At 39.9% G+C, this 24321-nt stretch overlaps 1 protein-coding gene across 1 annotated transcript; it reads right to left on the bottom strand.

Annotated features, from left to right (window-relative positions):
* Positions 1 to 206: 206 nt before the first annotated feature.
* Positions 207 to 20601, bottom strand: gfpt2 (glutamine-fructose-6-phosphate transaminase 2). The gene is made up of 19 exons (XM_022189517.2): positions 20475 to 20601; positions 19074 to 19181; positions 17663 to 17770; positions 17239 to 17364; positions 16503 to 16561; positions 15054 to 15188; positions 14103 to 14164; positions 12077 to 12156; positions 9155 to 9272; positions 6984 to 7147; positions 6475 to 6570; positions 5282 to 5379; positions 5047 to 5167; positions 4694 to 4851; positions 4331 to 4445; positions 4107 to 4234; positions 3761 to 3928; positions 3417 to 3578; positions 207 to 1289 (listed from the first exon to the last, which is right to left on the bottom strand). Exons 1-19 carry the CDS (start codon positions 20479 to 20481, stop codon positions 1245 to 1247), a joined length of 2058 nt encoding a protein of 685 aa, XP_022045209.1. The 5' UTR covers positions 20482 to 20601; the 3' UTR covers positions 207 to 1244.
* Between the last annotated feature and the right edge of the window lie 3720 nt (positions 20602 to 24321).

The raw sequence follows: 24321 nt of genomic DNA, 5'->3' as shown, positions 1-24321 counted from the left end.
ATGCACTTATGGTGGTTATGTTCCATTGCTGCACAGTTGTGGCACACTAATTTGCTGAGCTGTCCAGCAATCACTGTTATTACTATTCAAATCTCCCAATATGTATTTAGTCGAGAGCATTAAAATTACTACTCTCTGTAACAAACGTCAGCAAAGAAGACGGTAAACACAAAAGACAACTGCACACTTTGAACAGAAAACTTCATATATTTATTGATTGTTAGTGCCTATTTATGTCTATAAAATATACAGTATAAAATACAATCACAGTAAAAGCTATAAATCAAACTATATCTTCAACCCCTATAAAATAAAAATAATCAGATAAATACAGAATATTATCATTATCATAAACCCATACAAATAACTGACAAAAGTATTATTAAAAGTCATGATGCATTATTTGCTTTTTTTGCTGCATGAGTGCTCTTTAAATAATTATAATGCTCCACCCTATTACAAGAATAAGTGTAGAAAGTTTGTTGAAAAAGGTCCATGTGTTACCACAAACTGACTTTGGAAATTGCTATTCTGTTAAACAGAATAGAGAGAAAACATACTTTAAATTAAAATGAAATAACAATAAAAAAGAAAGTTATGGGTTGCTAGCCCACCAGGCACAGTGATTGCATTGACTTTCCAATGGAACATTTAAAATAAGATTTCTTTATAACTTCCAGAATTCTCTGCAAACAACTGTAGTTCCTACATTCTCCATAATGCAACAGAGAGGTAGAAGCCCCAATGGACATAAAAATTCATAAAATAGGAAGAGAAATCACCTACTGATGTGTACATTCATAATGCACATTTGGTCCCCTTATTGCACAACTGTAAACACTTCAACATACCATTTCAATGCTTTTCTGCTAAGCCTGTTGCAGTTTTGTTTTGTTTTTTTGGATGTTTTTTTTTTTTTGGCTCAACTCATAATTCGAAAAAGGCACAGCAGCTTACTTTGGCTGTGTATTTTTGTTTTCATAGATTGTTCCGCAAGGCCTCAATGGCACCAGCCATTCCTCAGCAGTGTTTTCGTCGGATTTCACATTTCTCTTTTTTAACAGTTCGTTGTACCCTAAACCTCCCTCTTTCATGTGTCACTTTCAGTGTCACTCACACGCTCAGCCACACACAAACACACACACATAGTCACACACACAAAGACACTGAATGTTTGATTGCACAATTGCACTGTAAATCTCCTCAAGGCTCGTCTCTGTTCTCCTGGGCTTTGTGAACTGTAATTATTCCACCGTCACAGACTTGGCCAAGTTTCTGGGAAAGTCAACCTGCAAAAAAACAGCACTTTGTTAAAACAAGCTACATACAATCAATGGCTGTGGCTGTACTGTACAACATTTCCCACATTTCTCATCGCATCACATTAGGGTGGTTGGTACACCAATAACATGGATTTGGCCATGATTGTTGTTACACATAAGGTGCACTCACTATGCGAGGTAGGCAACATGCACTTCCTTATTTATACTGAAACAACACTGTGACAGCCAAGAAATAGAGCTGGGTAGAGAAATGGTCCTACGGAGGCAGGATCAATAACTTTCATAATGGTGTGTAAAGACAATGCGTATCTAAACCATTTCACAAAGGGCTCCTACCCTTATGATAAGAAAAATCAACTGTGGAATGATGCTACATGTGAAGTAATTGTGGAAACTATAGAAAGGCATGGTGCTTATCCAAACTCATGAAAGTTTTTCAAGGCAAATGAAAAAAGATTCAAAATATGTAAAATGAAACCTTAAAAATGTCACCCAAAACAAAATCCAGTAGCAGTATGAGAAAGTGAAGCAAAGTACATACAAATGCAGACACACACGGGATAAGCTCGTCTCCACAACCACTCCAGAGCGTGTTAATATTTAAACAACTGCAGGCAACGGACTCACACTGTCGTGTGGTGCATGTAAATCAAATCCTATCAAAATGTTGAAATTAAGCTTTGATACTCATATTTGCTGTTTAGTTCTAGCAAGCTGTTTGATAGATTTTATGCTGAACTGCCCAGAGGTGCAGTACATCACACAGAAGCAAACATCTGAATTTCAAACCCAGCATGACATTAAAAGTCATGTGCAAAAATATGAAAACCACATGCAAATAGGAGCCACTGCAATCATTTGAGTAGGAAATGACAGAGGCATAGAATGTTTAATTCACTGCATGTACTTTAAAATGCCACATTCTTAATCAGCTTTTCCTCAACTCTGGGTGAAGTCAATGTAGAGAAAATTACCGCAGCAATAGATGCCTGACGTTGATATGGACATGGCATTAGTTTAAATGATAGCAAACATCTGGGCATCAAACAGGGCAGAACATACAACCTTTTACATCAACACTGCAGAGGTGGAAAAGAGGACTTAAATCAGATTCTTCGGGGTCTACATGTTGGAGAGTTACTTCAGATTGCGAAGAAGGCCAAACAGCATTTCGTATTCCTCAAGTAATTTTAAGTGGCAACTCCACCACAACAACCCCTGAATCATTTGTACTGCAGCACTGTAGAGAGCATATTGAACATACTGATGAACTGTTTGGTAAGCTAGCTGCGCTGCTGCCAAATGAAGGCTCCTGTGGCAAAGTTGGCACAACACACACTGGGCACACGACATCCTGATCTAACTAATATTAACAATCATTGCTATAAATAAAGCATCGAGCATCGTTAGAGGCCCACCTCACCCCGTACACGACTTGTTTGAACTGCTGCTATATGAGAAATGCTGCAGGTTTATCCATAGCAACAGAACTCGACTGAAAAGGAGCTTTTCCTCCACAGCTCTTCTATCCCAGCATTCAGTTTGCACCGACTAGGGTGACACATGGAGGCCCATCTGTTGTCATTTGTCATATACTCTCATAGGTCATAATGCCGCCATGAAATCTGCATTAACTTTGTACTAATTAAAACATTACTTTTGTATATTTTACATTAATTTCCATCTATATGCATCTTTTTCTTTATGTTTTAATTGCTATGTAGCAGACCCACCTATGTTTTGTCCAGTCCAGGTGTGTATGGTTACATCTACACTGAGTGGCTTTTATGTGTGTTGGCTTTATGTTGTTTGCACTTTGGCACATTGCTTTTTCTTGGCTACAGCACTGCTTGAAAAATTTTTGTTGCTCTATAAACAGTGACAGTAAAATTTCTTCCAATCATCATAGCAAGTGTTCATGCTGTGTATTGCTAAAATAGTATTTACATATGACAGTTACAAGCCACACTATCTGAAGCTACATATTTTGTCCTCGTGAAAACATAATTACCATCACGTGCAAATTCCCTTATTTATTTATTTACTTTCCCTTACTATTTCTTTCATGTTGTAGAGACATTTAGACATTTAGAATTTGCACAGACAGAGTCAAACGTTGTGATGACCACTTACGTCATATCCTCGCAGGACGGCCAAGTGGAACGACAGCAGCTGCAGGGGGATGACACTGAGGATGCCCTGCAGACAGTCCACAGTATGTGGCAGCTCGATGGTCTGGTAGGCATTCTTAGGCATCTCAGAGTCGCCCTCGCAACAAATGATGATGGGCCGACCCTGATGGAGAGAGACATCGAGAACGGCAAGAACATTAACATTAGTCCGTCAGCAAAATTCATTGCTGTTACGTGTAAGACGCTCAGAATGTAATATCTGTGTGGAAGTGGATTTCTTTGGGAGTGTGCATCAGTGATTGTAATTCTAATTCAGTAAAAAATGTGTCTTTTTCCAGGACTTACCGATCTGGCAGTGACTTGCTGCAGAGCGTTCTGGCACTTAACGTAGCAGGCATCCCTCATGATCAGCATGATGACTGGCATCTCCGTGTCTATAAGTGCCAGAGGACCGTGCTTTAGCTCCCCAGCCAGGATGCCCTCCGAGTGCATGTATGTGATCTCCTTAATTTTCTGCATTAGAATAAAGACAATAAAACCACTTCAGTGAATAATAAAGATGGCATACAACACAGCCAACAATAGACCTATTACTTGATCTAATGTTTTTACTCTTAACCCATATTTTAGGATAAACTCGGAGTGGTTAATTGCAGTTTTTTGACAGACTACTGTGGCATTTTCAACTCACCAGCGCCCCCTCTAAGCAGGTGGCATAGTTGAAGCCTCGGCCCATAACCAGAAGGGACCTTTGCTGATACAGTTCGTTGGCAATGTCCTTAATCTTCAAGTCCAGAGACAGCACCTGCTTTATCAGTTCTAGAAAAGTAGAAGGAGAATGAGCGATGTTCAGGCAAACATCTTACAGTATATCACTAGTGTGCTTCAGCGGTTGGTGTTTGTTGTGGTACTGACCAGGTAGCACTTTGAGGCCATTGATGATCTCCATTCTTCTCTCCTGCAGGGAGAGTCTGTCCTCACTCATCATCAGGGCAAACATGATGAGAGCCACAAACTGACTGGTGTAAGCCTGGATCACACACACACACAAGAGACACTAGTAAAACCCCAAACTGTGCTCAACGGTGTAGCAGAAACAGGCTTAATAGCTGACATACATATATTATAGCCTTGAGAAGGAAAATTAACACTAAGGAGAGTTGTCGGCTCACAGTAAATGTAAAACCAAGTCTATTTTGCATATTGCTATTGGTGGATTCTAAAAAAGAGATTCTGAAAAGATTTTTTAAAGCTACAAATGAAGAATATAAAACATACCTTGGTGCTAGCCACTCCTATCTCTGGCCCAGCGTTGACGTGAACTCCACAGTCAGTTTCTCTGCAAATGGTGCTGCCCACAGTGTTGGTTATACCAACTGTTAGAGCGCCATGTTTTTTGCAGTAGCGCAGTGCCATCAAAGTGTCCGCTGTCTCTCCTGCAGTAGGAATGAAAACATGCTCAAAATGTAGAATTACACGACCATTAGACTGTCAGCTGGTTTCTCATGGACAGGATCAATGTTAGGCAAGTTTTATGTTAAATATAGTTTCATAGTCATTGTCTTAGGGACAAAAAAACATGTGTGCAAACACTTTGTAACAATGTGTGTTATTTTGAAAGTTATTGTCACCTGACTGGCTGATAAAGAAGCTAACATCGTCTCTGAAAACAGGTGTGTTGCGGTCCAGGAAGTCGCTTGCCAGCTCCACCATGACAGGCAGCTCTGTCAGCTCCTCAAGGATCTGTCGGGTCTGAACAGGAAGTAAACACAAACATCATCATCATCATGCTAATAATCACCATCTTTCATCTGAAATATCATCAATACGACACGAGCAAAAATAAACAATTCCGGCTCTACTTACAGCCACTGCAGCATGGAAACTAGTGCCACAACCAATCATGATTAGCCGCCTGCAACGTTTAATTTCTTTGAGGTGGTCCTTCAGCCCTCCAAGAACCACTGAGGAAACAGAAGGCAAAATAGATATATTTGTTCAATGAGTACACTGTTGATTCATGGAATCTTTGGGTCTTTACGGTACACCGCACACTTTTTAAAAACTGATTTGCATAAGGAGAGCAAATTATTTTGCATGTGTTGTCGACCATTGACCCTCTGAACCCCACAAAACACTTGCAGACTTGAAAGGCATGTTGTCTTAAAAAGAAAAGAATTGTCATATTTTCAACATTCTAACGACTATTGGACTACAACTTTGTAATGCACCAATATTCATCAAAATCACTTAATTTTATTTCAAATTCTTGAATAAATATTCTGCTTTCTGCAACCAGATTCTGTGAAAAGAACACGGAATTTGAAACAACTTCAAAACAGAAATAGGAGTATATCTACAATATATACAGTCATATTTTTTCCATTATTAGTAATACCCATGAGTACTTGTTATCCATTTTTGTAAACTAAATAATCAAAGAAATAAAACATTAATTTTTTCTTTATGATTTATGGCATCATAACTGTCTCATACTGCACAAAAGACACTGTGAGTTCTCTGTACTTCCAGATATGTTTGTACTGTTTCTATAGAGGTGCAGAACTTTAGCCTAGCCACGCTAGACAACCCACGGCAACAAATTTAATTGTCTGCCATATAGCGTGACGAGGCTAGCAGAACTTCCCATTGAGCTGACGATGTAAATTATGACAGGCGCAAAAGATGTATAGAAACTTGAGGCTTGAGCTTGAGGCTCTTCGGGGAAATACATAGTGTATTTTTTAAGGAAGTAAACCAAGCCCCTGCGAACAAATTCTTAAGATCGTACCATAAATTCCTTTAATACTGTACAGTACAGTACTAATTCTGTTATGAGCTGGATAACATTTGCAGTGATGAGTACACGCATGTCTTAGTATCTGAGTACACTCTGTTCTTTACATTTACAAGTTTTATGAGATAATGAGCAAATGGGAGAGCCTGTCTGCACTTCCTGAATGAGTCGCTATTGCTAATGAATAGATCAGGGTCCTGCTCAGTTGATGTGCGTGTTCCTAAACTTTGCAGAAAGGATAAGTTTTATGATCACTGGTCACCTTTGTTGGATTCAAAACAAATTCGGCCTCTCATGGTGTTGACCACGGACTCTGGCTGCTCGAAGATCTCCTTCTGCATGAAGGCATCAAAATTTCCTGCAAAGGGAAGTGCATATATGTATATGAGACAATGAGACCCAATAATTACTCTTCATGAAACATGGTGACTCACTGAACATGGTGGCATGACAGCAGACAGAAAACAGAGACGTATGGACGTTGGGCAGAAACTTAAAGTGGCTGAAAATTTACCACCGGTATTATCTTTTTCCTTATTCAGCCAGCAGAGGGCGAGCAAGTATAAGTCTAGTTCAAGCAATAACTTGGTTTGTTGAAATGCACTGTACTTTTGTTGCAGACAGTGTAATGATTACTCTTTGTGACCTCAGCTCTACTAAAATCACTTACATGGAAGCAAAACAGCTTGCCTAGATGGAACTAAAACGAAAGCAATGACATGTTGTCACAATAAACATCTACCAAAATCAGGTTTATGGCCATTATCTGACCTTTCATGATCTGCTGTAACTCCATCTGAAGGGTCTGAATTGCTCTCACTGGATCTTCGCCGGCCTGCCGGTTCACTCTGTGGATGGAGAGCTCCCCTTTGGTCACTACTGCAACGTCATCATCCTCCAGGTACAACACTTTGTTAGTGTACTCAATGACGGCACTGTGAGCAGACAGAAACACAGGAAAGACATAGAGACAATTGTGCAGATGGGATGAATAAAACGATATTGTCAACAAGTCTGATATTTATAAATGAAACATAATCTGTCTCTGTATTTTTGATGATAATTAGGAGAAAGAAGAGGTCAGTAATACAAACTGACATGCAGTTGTGAGCACATGCATCTTTCTCACAAAAAACAATCATATGTGTATTGTTGTTTATTTGTAATTAAAACAAAATTTGCTGGGTCAAAAATATATATACAGCAACTTAAATAATTTGATTTGATGATGTACAAAGCTGTGATAATTAAATTTTCTTAGTGGCAAGACCTCTTAACTTCTCATGCGTGATTATAATTAACTACAGCTGCTGACTTCTCATATTAAATAGGTGTATCCATTTGATACATTCATAATGAAACTCTGAGCATTGAAAAAGCAAATCATCGTCTTGAACAAGTCAGAAAAATCACTTGGAGCCATTTCAGAAATGCTTCCAAACAACTGTAAATATAAAACGCATGGCACACCTGTGTCATAATTATGAAGAAAATGCAAGTCATCTCCAGCTGCTGAAAGACAATTGGTCAGGATGGTCAAGGGTCAACTAAAAACCCAGTCTGCAATGAATTACAAGCTACTGGAACACAGATGTCAGTGTCTTCAGTCAAGCATGTGTTATATCGACATGGGCTGTCTCTAGAAACAGCACCTTAAGGATCAACTAAAGTTAGCTGCTGATTACATGTAAAATTATTATTAAAGAAAATTATGCTAGATAAGCCAAAATGACTAGATATGTTGGGGGAGAGAATTTGGTGCGTTTAACCTCAAGAACACCAAACCTACCGTCAAGCATGGTGCTAGTAGTATTATGCTCTGGGGCTGTTTTGCTGCCAGTGGAAATGGTGCTTTAGACTACGTAAATGGATGATGATGATGAAGGAGGATTACCTCTACATTCTTCAGAAAACCCTAAAATCATCAGCCAAAGGCTGGCTCTTGGACACAGCTGTATGTTTCAACAAGACAATGACCCCAAACACACATCAAAAGTGGCAAAGTAAATGCTAAACCAGTTTAAATTAAAGTTTTAGACGGACCTCCCCAAAGCCTCGACTTCAACTCCATTAAGAACCTGAGGACTGTGTTTTAGAAACAAGTTTGTGTCAGGAAGCTGACAAATTTATTTGAACTGCACCAACTCTGTCAAGAATAGCAGTCAAAGATACAACCAGAAACTTGCCACAAGCTTGAAAATGGCTGCCAAAAGGGCTCATTTGAGGTGAAAATGGACAAGGGACATTTAACCAGATATTCCCAGATAGCAAACTATGGGTGAATCAATGTTGAATCTATGTTGAGACCTAACGTCGAAATTATACAGAAAGCGCAAGGTTGATAAAATGTTGAGTCAACGTTTGCTTACATAGATTACATGTTTGCAAACATAGATTCAACATTAATTAAACATTGACCTGTCAAACACTTTAATTAAACCAAAATACAACATAGATTCAATGGTATCTTTTAAACACAAACTTCAATGTTAACAAAATGTTGTTGAATCAACGTTGATCCAACCATCAGTCTTCAACCGTAACCACAATTCAACCTTCTTAACCCTAATTCAACACTGATTTAACATCTTTTGCTATCTGGGTAAAGTGTGATTTATGGTTGAAAAGCAAACGTTGACTCAACATTTTATCAACCTTGCGCTTTCTGTATAATTTCAACGTTAGGTCTCAACATAGATTCAACATTGATTCACCCATAGTTTGCTATCTGGGTTGGCGTTGGTAGATGTATATTTTTAACCCAACAGATTCTGTCATGTTTTAAGCATGATTGTCATTTGAGTCATTGGAAATTCCAGACTGTCACGATGTACATGGCATTTACGCGTGTATATAAACTTTTCCTCACAACTGTGTAAGAATTAAATTATATGGTTGCAAACTGGATTCACCACAAGACAAACAGATAACTGCTTCCTCACCTTGCGTCAGATGCAAAGTAGTACTCCACAGCCTTTCCATTCCCCACAGACTTGATTGCATCCGAGCAGTTGGGCCGGTTGTGACTGTTCTTCTCCTGGACTCCCTCCTTGAAGTGACCTACAGGGTCAAAAGTCAAAAGCCAAGGGTCAGCGGCTGCTCTCACATTTCTAGTGACTAAAACAATCAAGCTGTGCTCATCACTTGAGCTCTCCCTCTCAGCTTGCAAATGCATTCAGGTCACTTCTGAGGAAACACGTATGTCAAGAAGTGAAATTTTTGTTTTGCAGTAAAATGACAAGTCTTCTTAGATGAAACAGTGGTCCAAAATAGAATGTTTATGGTCTTATATTGTAACAAAAAAAAAAAAAAACAAGAAGGGAAACTGAGGTAGTTGTATACTAACCCATGATAATCACTAGTATGTAACGAATTGTTGTGCATTTTACTGTTTTTAATTTATTCATTCCTGCCAAGTTTATTAGTTACTTAGTAGCATTTTAGTGTCAAAGCTAGAAAATTTCAAATCGCGCACACACTGTACAATAAAGTATTAGGTTAAAACTGCAAATTGCGCACAGAAGAATAGAAAAATGTCAGAGTTTCTTGCTGAGGCAACAAAATTCTATGGCACCTGCTGTCTGTCACAGATGATCTATATTAAAGCCAAAGACAAATGTGCAAATGAATGCAAACAATGCAGAGTCTGTGTGGGAGGATTTATAAATCCAACCACGATCTTCGTTTGGATGCCTGCAGGTAGTCGCATGCGGCATTTTCACCATAGTGTTTATAGAAGGCAGAGTACCAGAGGAGTAAAACCGTTCTCATCCTACAAACTTGCAATGTTACATTCTACTCATACTGTTCCATCCAAAATTTCACGAAGCACAAATAACATAGCCTATCATTTTGGAATTCACACTAATAACTAACATTTTATATTGATTTTCTGATTTAATCATGAAACACATTTGCAAGTCCACATTCTGCTCATCAGTAAGGAGTTCATAAAGGCTTGGCTCGGAAAGTTTTGAACCAGGGAAAGCTACACTTCGCCGAGTGTTTGAATAATTGTTTGTTTACCAAAAATAAGGTTGCACAGTATTTGCACTCTCTTTCTCCCGCTCACTTTCACAGGCTGCAACTCTGTCCTCTGTCACAGTCTCTCTCTCCCTCACTGTCATCTCTGTACCTAGTTATTTTCTGTTTCATTTCTGCTGCATCTGTACCCTTCAGCTGTGCCTGAGACGCAGGATACACCCAACAGAGATATTAGCAAGTAGAGATAATGTTTAATAAATGAGGGCCAAAGGGAACGTAAACTATTTTAAGCTATTAACACACCACCCCTGCTCACCAACAGCCGAACTCTGCCTTGGACTTTGGATTATTTTTAATTGAGCCTTTAACAGCCAAGTAGAAAGATAAGGCTGATCTGCAATCAGGTTGTTAATAACAGCAATGACCTTAGATTGTTTTCACTTTACCATTCAATATTTGGACAGTTAAAAAGAAGCTTCCTCTAAAGCATTGCTGCTTTTCTGTTCCTGGGATTTCTAGGATTTTGGACATTCCTTTTAGGAAGTATTTAAATTTCCAAATACACACAGACGACCCTGGCTTCCCTTCTGGAAAAAAGGTTTTCTAAGAATGTTTTTTTCAAAGAATTATTACACAATAAATAGCAGAGTCCTAAAACATCTTGTATTACATCTGCGTTTAGCCAATAGAGTCGCTTTGGCAGTCATCGTGGAATTGTTTCTGTAGGCTACATCTGACAAAAACAGAAATTAAAGCCATATTTTGCTGTAATCCAATGAGAGTGAAGAGAAGATTCTCTGCCATACATTTGGTTTATGAGTGAAGCCTCAACCTGCTCAACAAAAAGTTTTATTTTCAGTGCATAATTCTGAATTATGAACTATTTTGCACTTGTAGCACACCTATTTATTAAACCTGTACAGAATAAATCAGATATTTTACTTTTCTTATTTAAAACAAACGCCATGAAAACCAACTGATTACAGATATTATCGATGTGACCAAAGCCTGATTTATCATACTTCGATGTGCAATAAAGCTCCATTGTTGCCAGAAAAAGGCTCTGAATACACATCACTGAGCCGCACTATTGCACTGGGTCATGATAGACACTGTAGTTTATTTTGACTCAGTCCCACATACACCGGCCCGCTGCTGCAAATACTCACTAGTCGTGTCAGTGGCTATAAATACGGCCAGGTAAATATTTACTATTTACTCCTGTTGCTCTGAATTACAGTGTAGAACTGTCTGAGTAAATTAAAACGAATATTTATGGCCCATTTTCAAGATTTAAAATGTCAGTAGGCTCGGGCCTGAGTGCCACACATAATGTAAGTTGAGGAAGTTGAACACGAATGTGATGTTGGTTTTATTGCACAATGTTAAGATCTGAGATTCCCTAGAGCACATTTCCTAAGACCTTCTCCAAAAAAAAAAAAACTTTTCCAACTCAAATTAAATACAGTTGTTTAAAACCTTCATAAACCGGAGCAGTAGATAGTAGAGGGGATCAGTCAAGATTCAACAACTGCATATTTCATTTTATAGTTTTTCCTTACGATGATAATACAAAGCCGGCAGCTTCAGAACTTCCTTTGTCAGCTCACTTGACAAATAAAACTACAACTGCTGGAAAGTCTCTTTGCAGCTCAGAGACTCTCAGGTGATCATCAGAAGGAGCAATTTTTTTTCTGATCATTTATTATTTTACTGAATTTGTGGTATTTGACAATCTAGATGCTCTCTCAGGCGCAGAACTTCAAGCTTTGTATGCTGCTGCAATGGTGCGTACCTACAGTGTGTTAGCATGCATTTAACAGAGATTTATTGTGCCGTGTAAGCGGATAATGGCAGACAGAGAGAGGAACAGAGCTCACCACTGTTGTACTGGACGGGGATGTGCTCAGTCGACAGCTCATGCTCGCTTCGCACACCAATGAGCAACGGACTTCCTCTCCTGCCGAGACAAGAATGAAACAGGCAAAGGGGAACAGACAGAATGAGGGAGAGGGACAGAAAGTGTGGGTTAGGTGGGAGAAGGATTAGGATTTCTAGACCCACAACAATGTCAAAATCATTCCCTCACATTGTGCTCTGTAAAAGTATGAATGCTGAGCTAACTTGGCCTCTTATCCTCCTCTTTCACTCCGAATAAATCCAAATTCAGTGGGCACACCTTATGACCGCTCCTCTCTTTGCCTCCATCTATTTTGTTCTTCTGGCGTGGCGACCACAAATTCAGTATTTGCAGCATTAGCTTTGCATAATTTTGTACACAATCCTGAGGTTAAATGCTTTCCTGTGCCGACATCCCTCCACTTATTCTAAATCTCTTCTGATCTGCAACATCAGACATCCAGCTGATTCTCCATTTGTCTACATTGCTCCAGGACAAGCTCACAGTTCCTGGAGTCACCGCTTTCCTATTGGCTACTGACTCCATGTGGGCTTCTCCTATTGGCTGTGGAGGCAGAGAAGGTGAAACTACATGTCACAGGTGAGGGGTGGGGGTGGGGGTGAGGGTGAGGGATGGGGGGGTGATGAGACTAACTTTAAAACAGAACAAACCTGAACACACCTATCTAGCGACCACAGTGCAAGCAGGATTCCAAGAGGAAAGCTTGCTATGGTGAGTTAGTTATTATGACACAGACTCTTGAGAAACTGCACTCCAAAAGCTTTACTCCTCTTTATTCTCTTGTCTGGATCCCTCTTTTCTCTCTGCTTAGCATTTCTCTGGGGCTGTGTTGAGGCAAGACTGCTGGTTGTTTTAAGGGGTGTGGGGCTTGAAGAGGGAGGCTTGCAAATAGTGGTCGCTATCCAATGCAATATTTACGTTGAGGGAGGGAGAGACTGGAAGAAGGGAAGTAAATGGATGACAGATAGAAGTAAAACTAAGTAAGAGAAGGTGGAAGAACAATAGAAAGGGTCAGAGAGAGAGAGAGAGAAGCTGAGATGAAGAGAGTAAAAGTACTGCTGGGAGGTTGATCCGTGATGACAAAGGGTGGGTGGTGGCCAGCATCACCAGATAATTACAAACATTCCCCAATCCCTCCGTGTTGGCAGACAAAGCTGACTGTTCAACATATAAACCACAAAACTGCACTGTCTTTAGCGAATGTAATGCATTACACTGATATCAGCTTCCATAGTGTTTTCTTCAGGAACTGTGAGAATACTGTAGACAACTGATATTAGCAGCAGATGAGCCAAGAAGCAGCCTTGACAACAGTGGCACTGCCAGGCAAACTGATGGCATCCAACCTCTTATCTCTCTTTGCTCTCTGCCGCCCTTCTGCACACCTCATTCCTCTCTCTCTTAATAGCTCACTCCTGTGTTCGAACCCCCCCCTTTTCCCTGATCCTTGACAGCTCACTGAACCAGAAAAGGTATAACGTGAAATAAAAAGATGAGAAGTAATTAACCAGGAGTCTTACGCAGCCGAGGCGCATTTCCCGGAGCTGAACCAGGAAACTCTCTAGTCTCTGCGTTAATGAGTCACAGAGAGGGTGGTGTATGGCGAGCGGCCCAGGGGCCAGAGGCCCAGGAGGGAGAGGGAGAACCTAGATTCAACCTCTGGTCTTAAGATGTAGATAGCACTGACACATGCAGCCAGACGAGAGTTTACTCATGTCCACGCAGACCATTAAAAAACTGCACAGTTGCCTAATATTGTAAACAAAGCACGTCCCAGAGTAGTGTCACATTTTTTAAGCTAAGATAAGCCACCGTGCATAAACCAAAGGAGTCTTCTAAAATCATACTTGGTATTGCTTTATAGTGGTAATAACTAGGATGACTCAACCTCCATGAGTCTGGCTTACTGAACAGATAGTGGACAATATGAGAAGTGATGTAACGGAGTAGTGTGACTGCATGTGTGTCAGAGTGAGAATACCGACCTGGTGGACACAGCCTCTCCGGGGTAATGACGACTTTTAAACACCAGAGCAAAGGCTCCCTCCTAACACAGAAAGAAGCAAAAGCAAACAGAAGGTTCACATGAGCTCGATGAGAGAGTGAAGAGAAACAATTAAAATCTTAAGTGTGGCAGTGTTAATGTAAAGGCTGTCACGTATTCCAGGAAAGTGTGTAGCCTTTAAAATAAACATTTTCTGAACACAAACAAATGTTTCTCCTGATCCTGTGGGGTTTGAAAGTTGTGGTGGGAAGCAGTGGGGTACCGTGGAGGGGGGTGTGAGGAGAAGTAAGACCTCTATTGTATAACATCAGCTGTGTTTCGAAAGCACTGACTGCAGGGCTGCCTGTGGTGGTTACTGGAGGCCGAGCTGGCTGGGAGTGTGATTGTGGTGGTGGGGGATGGGGGGGCGTCAGTGTCATGGTTGTGAGGCTGTAAGTGTGTATCTGAACTATCTGGTTCTCATTACTTTGAGTCCAAAAAAAATGGCTGCTCTTGCGTCCTCCGTTTCTCTGAGGAGAGAGTGTGACGCTCTGAAGCATTACTCACACAATGGAAAAGAGAAACTCGCGCTGCCTCGCATGAAAAAAAACATTTCTGTGACTGATGATGTCACTAGTGATGCTGTTGGGGCGGTTGCCATGGAGAATGTTTTTGTCATGGTGTACTGTGTTTTAAGGGACAGGAAAATTAAGTAGTTTCACAAGGTGTAAAATGAGTAAATGATCATATGTGTGTGCGTGAACACTCAAGGCCAAACTTTATGACATGAAGTTACCCTTCATAGTTACCCATTATAAAAACTTACATCTCTTAAGCTGAAGCATTAAAGCTAAAATAAAATCCAGCAGTGTTAAAACTTAGTGAAATACTAATGTTTAGTACTGCTAGAAGGGGAGGACTACCTGTGCTGCTATAGAAGTGTGTTACTCACCAGCTGTTGAATGACTGTCTCGACCAGCGCGGAGAAGGTGATGCTGTCATTCTCTCTGTTGTCATAAACATATTTGATCAGTTTTGCGATCACCTCCGTGTCCGTCTCTGACTCAAACTCATATCCTTTGTTGATCTGAGGAAGGTACAAAATGCAGATTATATTAATATAAACACTCCAAGATCTGACTGCAGCACAAATTCAAGCTGACTCTTTCATTCTGGTTCAGTTCTCATCAAGTCTTTCAAGTTAACTGTTAACTGGCATCAAACTTTTGTAAAATGGTTTTATTAAAGACAGTCAAAACAAGCAAACTGTAGCTCAAAATGCTCCGAAGAATTAATATCAACCATTAAAGAATGCTAAAATATATAACTTCTCCAATTTCACAATTTTCTAGCTAGTTGAATAAAAAGTCCTTGACTGAGCAGTTAACAGCTTTAGCAATTTCCTCTTGCTTAACATGATTTTTTTTATTAAACACCATGAAGTTGGTGGCCAGTGAAATGATTCCACACTAAAAGCTGTGCCCAAAAAAATAAATAAAAGATTTAAAAGAAAAAATGTTCAGTGTTTTCCTTTCTTTAACAAAAACACATTTACTACTACTGTTCAGCATCATTTCTTCATTTATCTCACTCATGGTTCTTGCAGAAGCACAACACTGCAGTGATATGAAACATATTTGTATATTTCAGTGAATAACTTTGCTGAGGCATAACGTGGCAACAAATGGCTTCTTCATATTGTCCTGAATAGTTCTGGTGCTGACAGCTGGAACGACTTCAAAACAAAACAAAAAACATGAATAATCCCATTCATATCAGGGTTTACTTTTCAGTATCCAGAGCAAATCTGTCATATGATAGTTTGGTTAAGATGTTTTTGCATTCTTACAAATTCACACATTAATATTATGCAGTTTTTTTTTTTGCAGATTTTGCTTACCCATGCAGTGGACAGATTGATGTAAGATGGCATCACTGAAAACTTTCTCTTATCACAAATCCTCCTCTTGATTAATAAGACTGTGGTTATTTATTTTCTTCTTTTGTATATTTGAGGTTTTTGTCTGTCTGAGTTTTAATGTTTGCTTCGTGTAGCACTTTTAAACTTTGTGTAAGAAAGGTGCTAAACAAATAAAAATCCTACAATCAAGTAAATACGCATATCAAAAGTCATAGCTTGAATATCACATTTGTGTAACCTGTGGCCGGTGTTGTCACTTGGTCAGCCCTGCACACTCGGCTATAAAGAGCATGACATCCATCACTATGACTCGTTTAAGGGACATTATGACTTATTATGACAGTAGCACAAAAGATTTCCAATGTGAATAAGGAAAGTCTGTAGGTGTAATGGCAATCTGACCAAGAATGACCCTGAACATAGCACTGGAGCTAAAGTCCTGTTGGTACAAGAAGAAATCCTAATGAGGCAATGACTTACCAGGTACTTCTTCAGCTCTTTGTAGTTGGTGATGATGCCGTTGTGAATGACGACAAATTCTGAGAAAAAGGCAGTGAGAATGAAAAGATTAGAGAAAAGGGGCTAAAGGTTTTTATTTTTTTTTTCCACTATCATAGCGTTTCTTTTGTTGTACAAGAACTGGACAAACTAAAAATAGAGCTACCGCACCTGCCACACCTTTAGATCCTAACAATGGCGTGTTCCATGTTTGTTGTGGTAAGTTGAACAGGTTGGTGCTATTTGAAGAATGTTACTTTTGGCAATAAAGGGGATTATTAAGTATGACGACACAATATTACCACAATGATATGGTGATGGAGAACATCCAAAACGGCTGTAGACAAACACAGCGAAACATCACAATCATAACTATAAGTGCACCTATCTATTTCTCTATCTAATACAAACAAACGGTATTATAGACTCTCACACTTTGGACTGTTTTGAGGCTACACACTCAGGTACACAACTGACACACCTAGAAACGTGCCACACCGTGCCCTACTTTTAATTAATTAGAATACAAGGTGTGTGAAGGAGTAAACAGCAGCATCTTGACCTCTTTATTTTCATGCTCATGCAAAGTATGCAGGCTGTAATTACAGGATGACAGTGAACTGACTCAATGAACTGCACCAAGACGCTTTGCATAGATTTGTAGCTGGTTGAGGAGGAGTGCACAGTGTGATTTTGTATGACAGTGAGCACATATTACCGTTGTCCTTGTCAGAGCGATGAGGGTGGCTGTTTAGAGCGCTCGGCTCCCCGTGTGTCGCCCAGCGAGTGTGAGCGATCCCGAAGTGTGTGTTCAGCTTTTCATCGAGGTCCAGTGTGTCTTTCTCTGAACAAGGAAAACACAAGAGCAGTCCTTTCACAAACAGGGAGTTTTCAGAGAATGACAAATGCAGCATGAGACATCCAGTGAAGAGAGTGTGGTGTGTTTAAAGTTTCTGCAGTTTTGGATAAAAACAAGAAGACAGCATCATGCGTTTTTGACACAATTACAAACCAACTAAATGAGTACCGTAAATAAAATGAAATACAGTCACTAGAAGCAACAGTTGCTACAACAAACTAGCATTGTTTTTCTGTCTTTAATAAAATTCCTGAAATGCAAACACAAATGTGCATGAACTCACTGTACAGCTCCTCGTCCAGAGCTTTGACCTTTCCCATCTTCTTGATCAAACAGATGCTGTTGCCGTCGATGTCAGAGGCTGTCTTGTTTGGGCCATCCACAGCAATACCTGCAAACAGACAGGGGGGAGAGGAATAAAATGTTTAGTTTTGTCTTACATAACACACAGTTGCCATATATTTTCTATATATTTGTGATGAGCCGTCATGGTATTGTTCATTTGACAAAGATAATACGGAAGTTAAATATGAAAAGGGCAGTATGGTAGGTCATTAAGGGTGATCACAATGCTACAGGATCCAGTATATTAATATCTGAAATATTATGTTTGATTTGCATGTGTGTATAGGACTCTTTGCTTCACAGTCATTAAAGGAACTTCTGTGGCTTCATCCTGCTCAAATAGGATGAACAAACATTAACTGTATGGGTGTGTTTTAGCAAAGCGTACTAAATATCCAGATGGTGACAGATGCTCAGTTAGAAGTTAGTTTCTTCTTAAAGGATAAATTATCTTATTTTAATCTGACTGATTTCTTAACAATGTGGCTGTTGTGGCTCTGTGGGTGACGGCTTTCTCTCTGGAAACACGACTAGAAAAGGCAACCGGAGCACACAGAAGAGGAGCTAAATCGAATAAAAGACGAGACTCAGAGGATGGAGGCAGAAAGACGACAGGATCATCTGGAAATAAAGTGAACTTGTGGAAACTGATGGTGTTTCCACGCTCACTGGTCTGTTATGTCAAAGAGGAAAACTGTTACTGGCCTGAAAATTCTCTCTTTGGAAATATGCCATGTTGAAATACATTTTGATTATCCATTGAAGTACAGTAACAATATTTTCTACAAGTTGCATGTCACTTAACAGTATTGTGTTCTGTGTGGTTTTATGATTAAAGGCGTGTTAGAATTACTTGGATCTCTTCCACATCAGGCGACGTGTCACTTGTCACACCAGTTTGTCTTCATTCTTTTCAAAGCAGTTATGACTGGGTATTTAACTAAAACATCTTAGATGGGGTGGGTACTAAGAAGTAGTTCAAAGGGTGTGTTTATGATCCTATAGTACTGACCCAACCCGAGACAGCACTATTCACTGACTTTCTGAGCCAAGTTTAAACAGCATTCAAACCTGAACTGAAATGGTTTAGCTCCAAATCCTGATTTTTTTCCTTCACTTTTTTTCCTTGAGTTTTGAACGTTGCCGAGATTTCATGTTTTTAAAGGCATGACACACAGGTGCTGTCAGAGAGCACTATAAGCTTTTGTGCAGTGTGTATATGTGTGTGTGTGTGTGTGTGTGTGTGTGTGTGTGTGTGTGTGTGTGTGTGTGTGTGTGTGTGTGTGTGTGTGTGTGTGTGTGTGTGTGTGTGTGTGTGTGTTGCAACTCTGTGAAGTCGAGTATCTCACCTGCTGAATCGTACCCTCTGTACTCCAGTCTCTGCAGTCCCTTCACCAGCCTCTCAAATATCTCCTTTCTGGTGCGAGGCACTTGGTAATTCAGGTAAGCAAAGATCCCTTTTGGAGAAGGAGAAATAGAAATACCACTTTAATCCTCGAGGGACAGAGTGAGAGACAAGGCTGTAGGCAGAGTTTAAACAGCTGCAAAGAGCACAATACTATCTTTTTAGTTTCTTCAGCTCGGTATTATCATATTTATGAAGGATACTGGGACAGCAAATAGCACAGCGATCAGGTCGCATTAATGTACAATTTGTTTCATTAATAGGTCATTAAAGAAGAACATGGCTGGCTGTTGAAGTCAATTCCTGGCTTCCAGCTGTATTAATTTTATCCCCTACTGTCCTCATTTAATTTGGGAACAGGCGGAACAAGCCTCACATTATATTCAATTGCATGAGTTAGTCAAGCTGATGTATCCTTATATTAAATTAAAACATTACACACACACATACACAGACACAGACACACAGACACACAGACACACACAGACAGATCCTCTCCACACACTTTTATTACTCATGTTGTGAGGATATGAATGTGTTTACACAGTCATGACTGGGACAAAAAGCATCTCCATAACATGAATCATTCAATTTCAGGATGAAGATCAGGGAATATAAACTAGCATAATGTCCTCTGAAGTGGTGGAAACACAACTGTGAGTGTGTGTGCGTGTGCGTGTGTGTGTGTGTGTAGGAATGTTCCGGGCAGCTCTGCTCCCACAGGCACACAGCTGGCCATTGACGGACGCACATTGCGCGCAGTGTTGGAGCAGCCAGGTAGACAGGGTGCGGTAAGACCTAAGACTCCCACAATCTCGGCCTCTTCCTTGCAGAACCGAGGTGAGGTCGAGGACTGTTAAAGATTTACTCTCGGATGTAAACGTCAGCAGTGCGACAAAACGCGATGCTGTCAAAACCTGCCAGATGCACGCATGGCTCAATTCCACTCGTGAAGACGCGTGGATGAAAGTCACTTCATGAGCACAAATTATGATCCTGGCTTGCTCTGGAATTTTATTTGAACGCTAACTGGTTTGACTCCTCTGTCCAGTCGTTTACACCCCTAAGGGAAAACACTGACACGTAGCAGTTGTGCGTAAAGCTCTTCGGGAATCCACAAAGATCAAAAAACAGAGAAATGTAATTCACCTTTCCAAGTCCATCATCGCCAGTACAAAACTACATGAAGCTCATAGCTGCATACAACTATATGATACTACGATTTTGCAAATGTCGCGCTTTATCGCTGAGTACTTACCGGACAATGCCCATGGAGCCAGTTTTCGTGCGCAATTCTTTCCATCAACTTTAGAAAAAAAAAGAAATATTTAAAAGGAAAACTTACCACACATGGTTCAAGCTTTGTCTTCGTTTGTTGGAAGCGGTTCTGTGGAAACAAAAACGACTTGTAGTTTCTCTGTTGAAGGGATGCTTGTGTCTCTCCACTGTTGAATCCAGGACTGCACACTCGGGCACACTCCCACAGTGCATTTAAACGTGTTTCCTGGTAAAGCACCACCTCCTCCTGTCCTGTGAACACGACGCATCCTGCTGTCTCGCAGGTGCTCATCTGTCACGGATAGACACGTATTAGCTTAGTTATTTATCAATCCACCTGTTAACATAAGAGTGCTTTCAAAGTACCACAAAGAAAATATAATGGCTGCAATATTATTACAATCAATGTTTTCAATACTTTACAGTCTCTTCCTTCTGATTGTTTATTTGACAAAGGTCAAGCCCAGACTTCTTTGTAACAGCATGAACCCCTTTCATCAAATTTGAATCAAGTTTGCAATGAAACAGAACCTGTGAAGGACGAATACATCATTGTGTCTATCATGGTAGTCTTGAGTTTCAGCTGACTACTGTAACTCTTAAATTTCTATTATGGAATCACTGAAACACTTGCGCCTTTGTCACAAAAACAATCATACATATCGGTTCTTAGAAGCTGCTGGAACACAGCTGTCAGTGTCCACAGTTCAGTGTTTTTCAGGTTGCCATGGGCTGAGAGGCTCTCATTCATGAAGTAAACTCAGCGGCACCTTAAGGCTTGACTGAAGTGTGCTGATTACACGAACAAAGAAAAGGCTTTCTAGAGGAAAGTTCTGTGGTCGGATAAAGCAAAAGATATTTGGCCACAAACATGGTGGTGGTATTATTTTTACACAAAGTAAATGCAATAATGAAGAAAGAGGATTATCTCCACATTCTTCAGGAAAACCTAAAATAAAATCTAAATCATCAGGCAGAAAGTTGGGTCTTGGACACAGCTGGGCATTCTAACAAGACAATGACTCAAAACTAAACACTCATCAAAAGTTCCAAACAAATGGCTAAAATTAGAATTAAGGTTTTAGACTGGCCTCCCCAATGTCCTGACTTAAACCTCATTTAGAATTGGGCTGTGATAAGGAAACAAGTCTGCATCAGAAATCCTATAAATTTAGTCCAACTGCATCTATTCTCTCAAGAGAAGGGATCAAAGATAGAACCTGAAGCTTGTGAGGGACTACCAAAAGCCCCCAGCTGAGGTGAAAACGGATAAGGGACGTTTAAACAAATATTAGCATTGCTGTATACGTATAGATTCTGTCATATTTCCAAAGAACCTGCAGTGAATCTATGAAGGGACCAAAATGCACAATTGTTTTTTGTGTGACAAAGACAACGACATGTTTCATTGACTTCATCATAGATAATCAGGAGTTAAAGGAGTCCCTGGAAACTCCAGACTGCCATGATATACATGGTCTTTACAAGTGTCTGTAAAGTTTTGTTCAAGAAAGTGTGACTGTAAATTTCACTGCTGACGATATACTTAAAGATCTTACTAAAGTGTTAAACTTAACGAAGCATTTCTATTTTTCTAACGACCTTGTTAAAAGCCTGGTGTATTGGATGCATTTATTAGTACCTGAAATTTACAATAATGAACCTGATTATGTGTTTGTTAAGGACAGACACATGTGAAATATGTTTTTAAATACATCTATTAATGTAGGAGTTTTATACATTTGTTTCCCAGAACCTGTTTGTAATGATGTGGTTGTTGCTATGTTCCATGTTCTTGTGCTGTATTCACTCAAGGATGTACAATTAGTACGAAATGAATGAGGAACAAAGAAGAACTATGTTTTGATTGACACGCATTAAGGGCAGTCAGGTAACTTTTCATCTCAAGGGGAAAAAAATGGACTAAGCAATGAGGAAGCATTGATTTGGTAGATAGGGCTTTACAGATTATTTCCCCATGTCTTCAGCACCCATCAAATCTGTTATCGACGGATTATGTGAAACAACTTCCTGCATCAAGTCCTGGAGCTGCAGGTTCAGCGTTTCTGTAATGTTAGAGTATTCAGTCTGTTTTCCCCAACCAACAAAGCTCCCACCACATATTCCCTGTCTAGCAGTCCTCTCCTCATCTGCTTACACGTCCTACACTGAGGACACCAGTTTTGTGAGGCAGAAACTATCGAGAAAAGAGAGAAAATGGTGATTGATAGACAGTGTGACAGTGAAGGAATTTAAGCCTTGTAGGTCCTGTTGTTCAGGAACTCCATGGGATTTTAAAGCTTCTTCTGAATTTAGCAACTTAACTTTCAGCAAGGATGTTTTCTCAGGAACCCACAGGCGCAGTGAGGGTTTTTTTTTCAGTCGTGCTAGAGGAGTGGCTACCAATTATTCTCTTGGTTTTAACAAGGAAACAAAAATCCCTTTCCGTATTTGTACTACTACCGATTGTGTTCCGATGCCAAGCAAAACTTGAAGTGATAAAGAATGGCAGATAAAACTGCAAATATTTACTAAATAATATTTTAACTATGTCAATTCAGGCAGTATCTCAGCTGCACTTTTCTTTCCAGAGATCACAGTCTTTGAATCTTCTGGAGGCACTGTCCTAGATTTTTGGGGTTGCATCCTCTAATGCTCCTTTTACCACTGGGACCACCTTAGCCTTCTTTTTCCACATCTGTTCCAGTTGTTCCTTCAGTCCCTGGTGCTTCTTGATCTTCTCGAGGCACTGTCACCTTTGATTGCCTAATCTTCCACGACAGCACTGTTCTGCTCCTTGTCCACCACCTCTATGTTAGGTTGGGTAGCCGGCACCTGTTTGCCAGTCTGAATTTTGAAGCCCCCCAGGTTCTCAGGGCTCCATACAGATGTTCCTGTACACTATCCCAGCCACTTCTGTCTCTGTGTATGTTGTCGCAGCTTGCATTTTGCATTGTATCACTATATACTGTATTTCAAAATGAAAATGGACAAAGTCTTATCAAGCAGATTTACTTATATGACTTACATAAATAATACTCAAGTGATATGGTTCGTGGGCTAGAGGTCAGATTTATGTAAACGCTCAGCTGAGATTATTTTTCTTTATTTGGTTACTGCTTTATACTGACAGAGCAAAGTATTGTCATTTTATAACTGGCCTTCCAGCACTGGAATTATGACTTACTGTCATTTTTCAACCTTATCACTTTGATAGCTCCTACTGTTTCCGGTTTTTCCAGTGCAAAGGTCCTTCCAGGGCTTTTATTGAATGCCAAGATGACATAATGAGTGACTGAAACTAAACTTTGTCTGTTTTATTTAGATTTATATACATGTTTGCAAGTTCATTAAATTCTTGTAAAAAATATGGTTTATTGATTTATTTCAATGCATTTCAGCTGTTGTTGTAGTGAATAAAACTTGAAATATACGCGTGAAGGGCAGGTATAGACGCCACTTACCTCAGCTGCATGGGCACCACGAGGCAATCAGTGTGAAGGAGGTGTCATGCAATGAGAGAATGTGTTAAATAAAGTGCGTAAAACCTGCTAAAATAACAGAGGCAAAAAAAAAAATCTGAGAAGTATGAAGCGGGTGATCATGTGTTTCCTCTGACAAGATCATGTCCGCTTCTAGTCCATGTCGATGCTTAAGGAATGTTTGATTGTCTGGCCAAGTCACACGCCTGACCTCGTTTTATCCAAACCACATCAGCCCATATGTGACCACAATGAGGAAGGACAGGACGTTTTGCAAAAGTTTGTTTTGATTGCCCAGAAAGCTATAATCTTGAATTAATTGAATTTTCCCTGCGCCACACATAGCAAATACAACACAAAGTTAAAAACTTCTTTATTCAACACAACAACAAAAGTATTCTCCTGAGGTCCATCTTTGTGATGATCTTTCTT

This window comes from Acanthochromis polyacanthus, chromosome 10, assembly GCF_021347895.1.
Source record: "Acanthochromis polyacanthus isolate Apoly-LR-REF ecotype Palm Island chromosome 10, KAUST_Apoly_ChrSc, whole genome shotgun sequence".
In the NCBI taxonomy this organism is placed as follows: Eukaryota; Metazoa; Chordata; class Actinopteri; family Pomacentridae; genus Acanthochromis; species Acanthochromis polyacanthus.
This window is presented reverse-complemented; position numbering and strand designations above follow the sequence as displayed.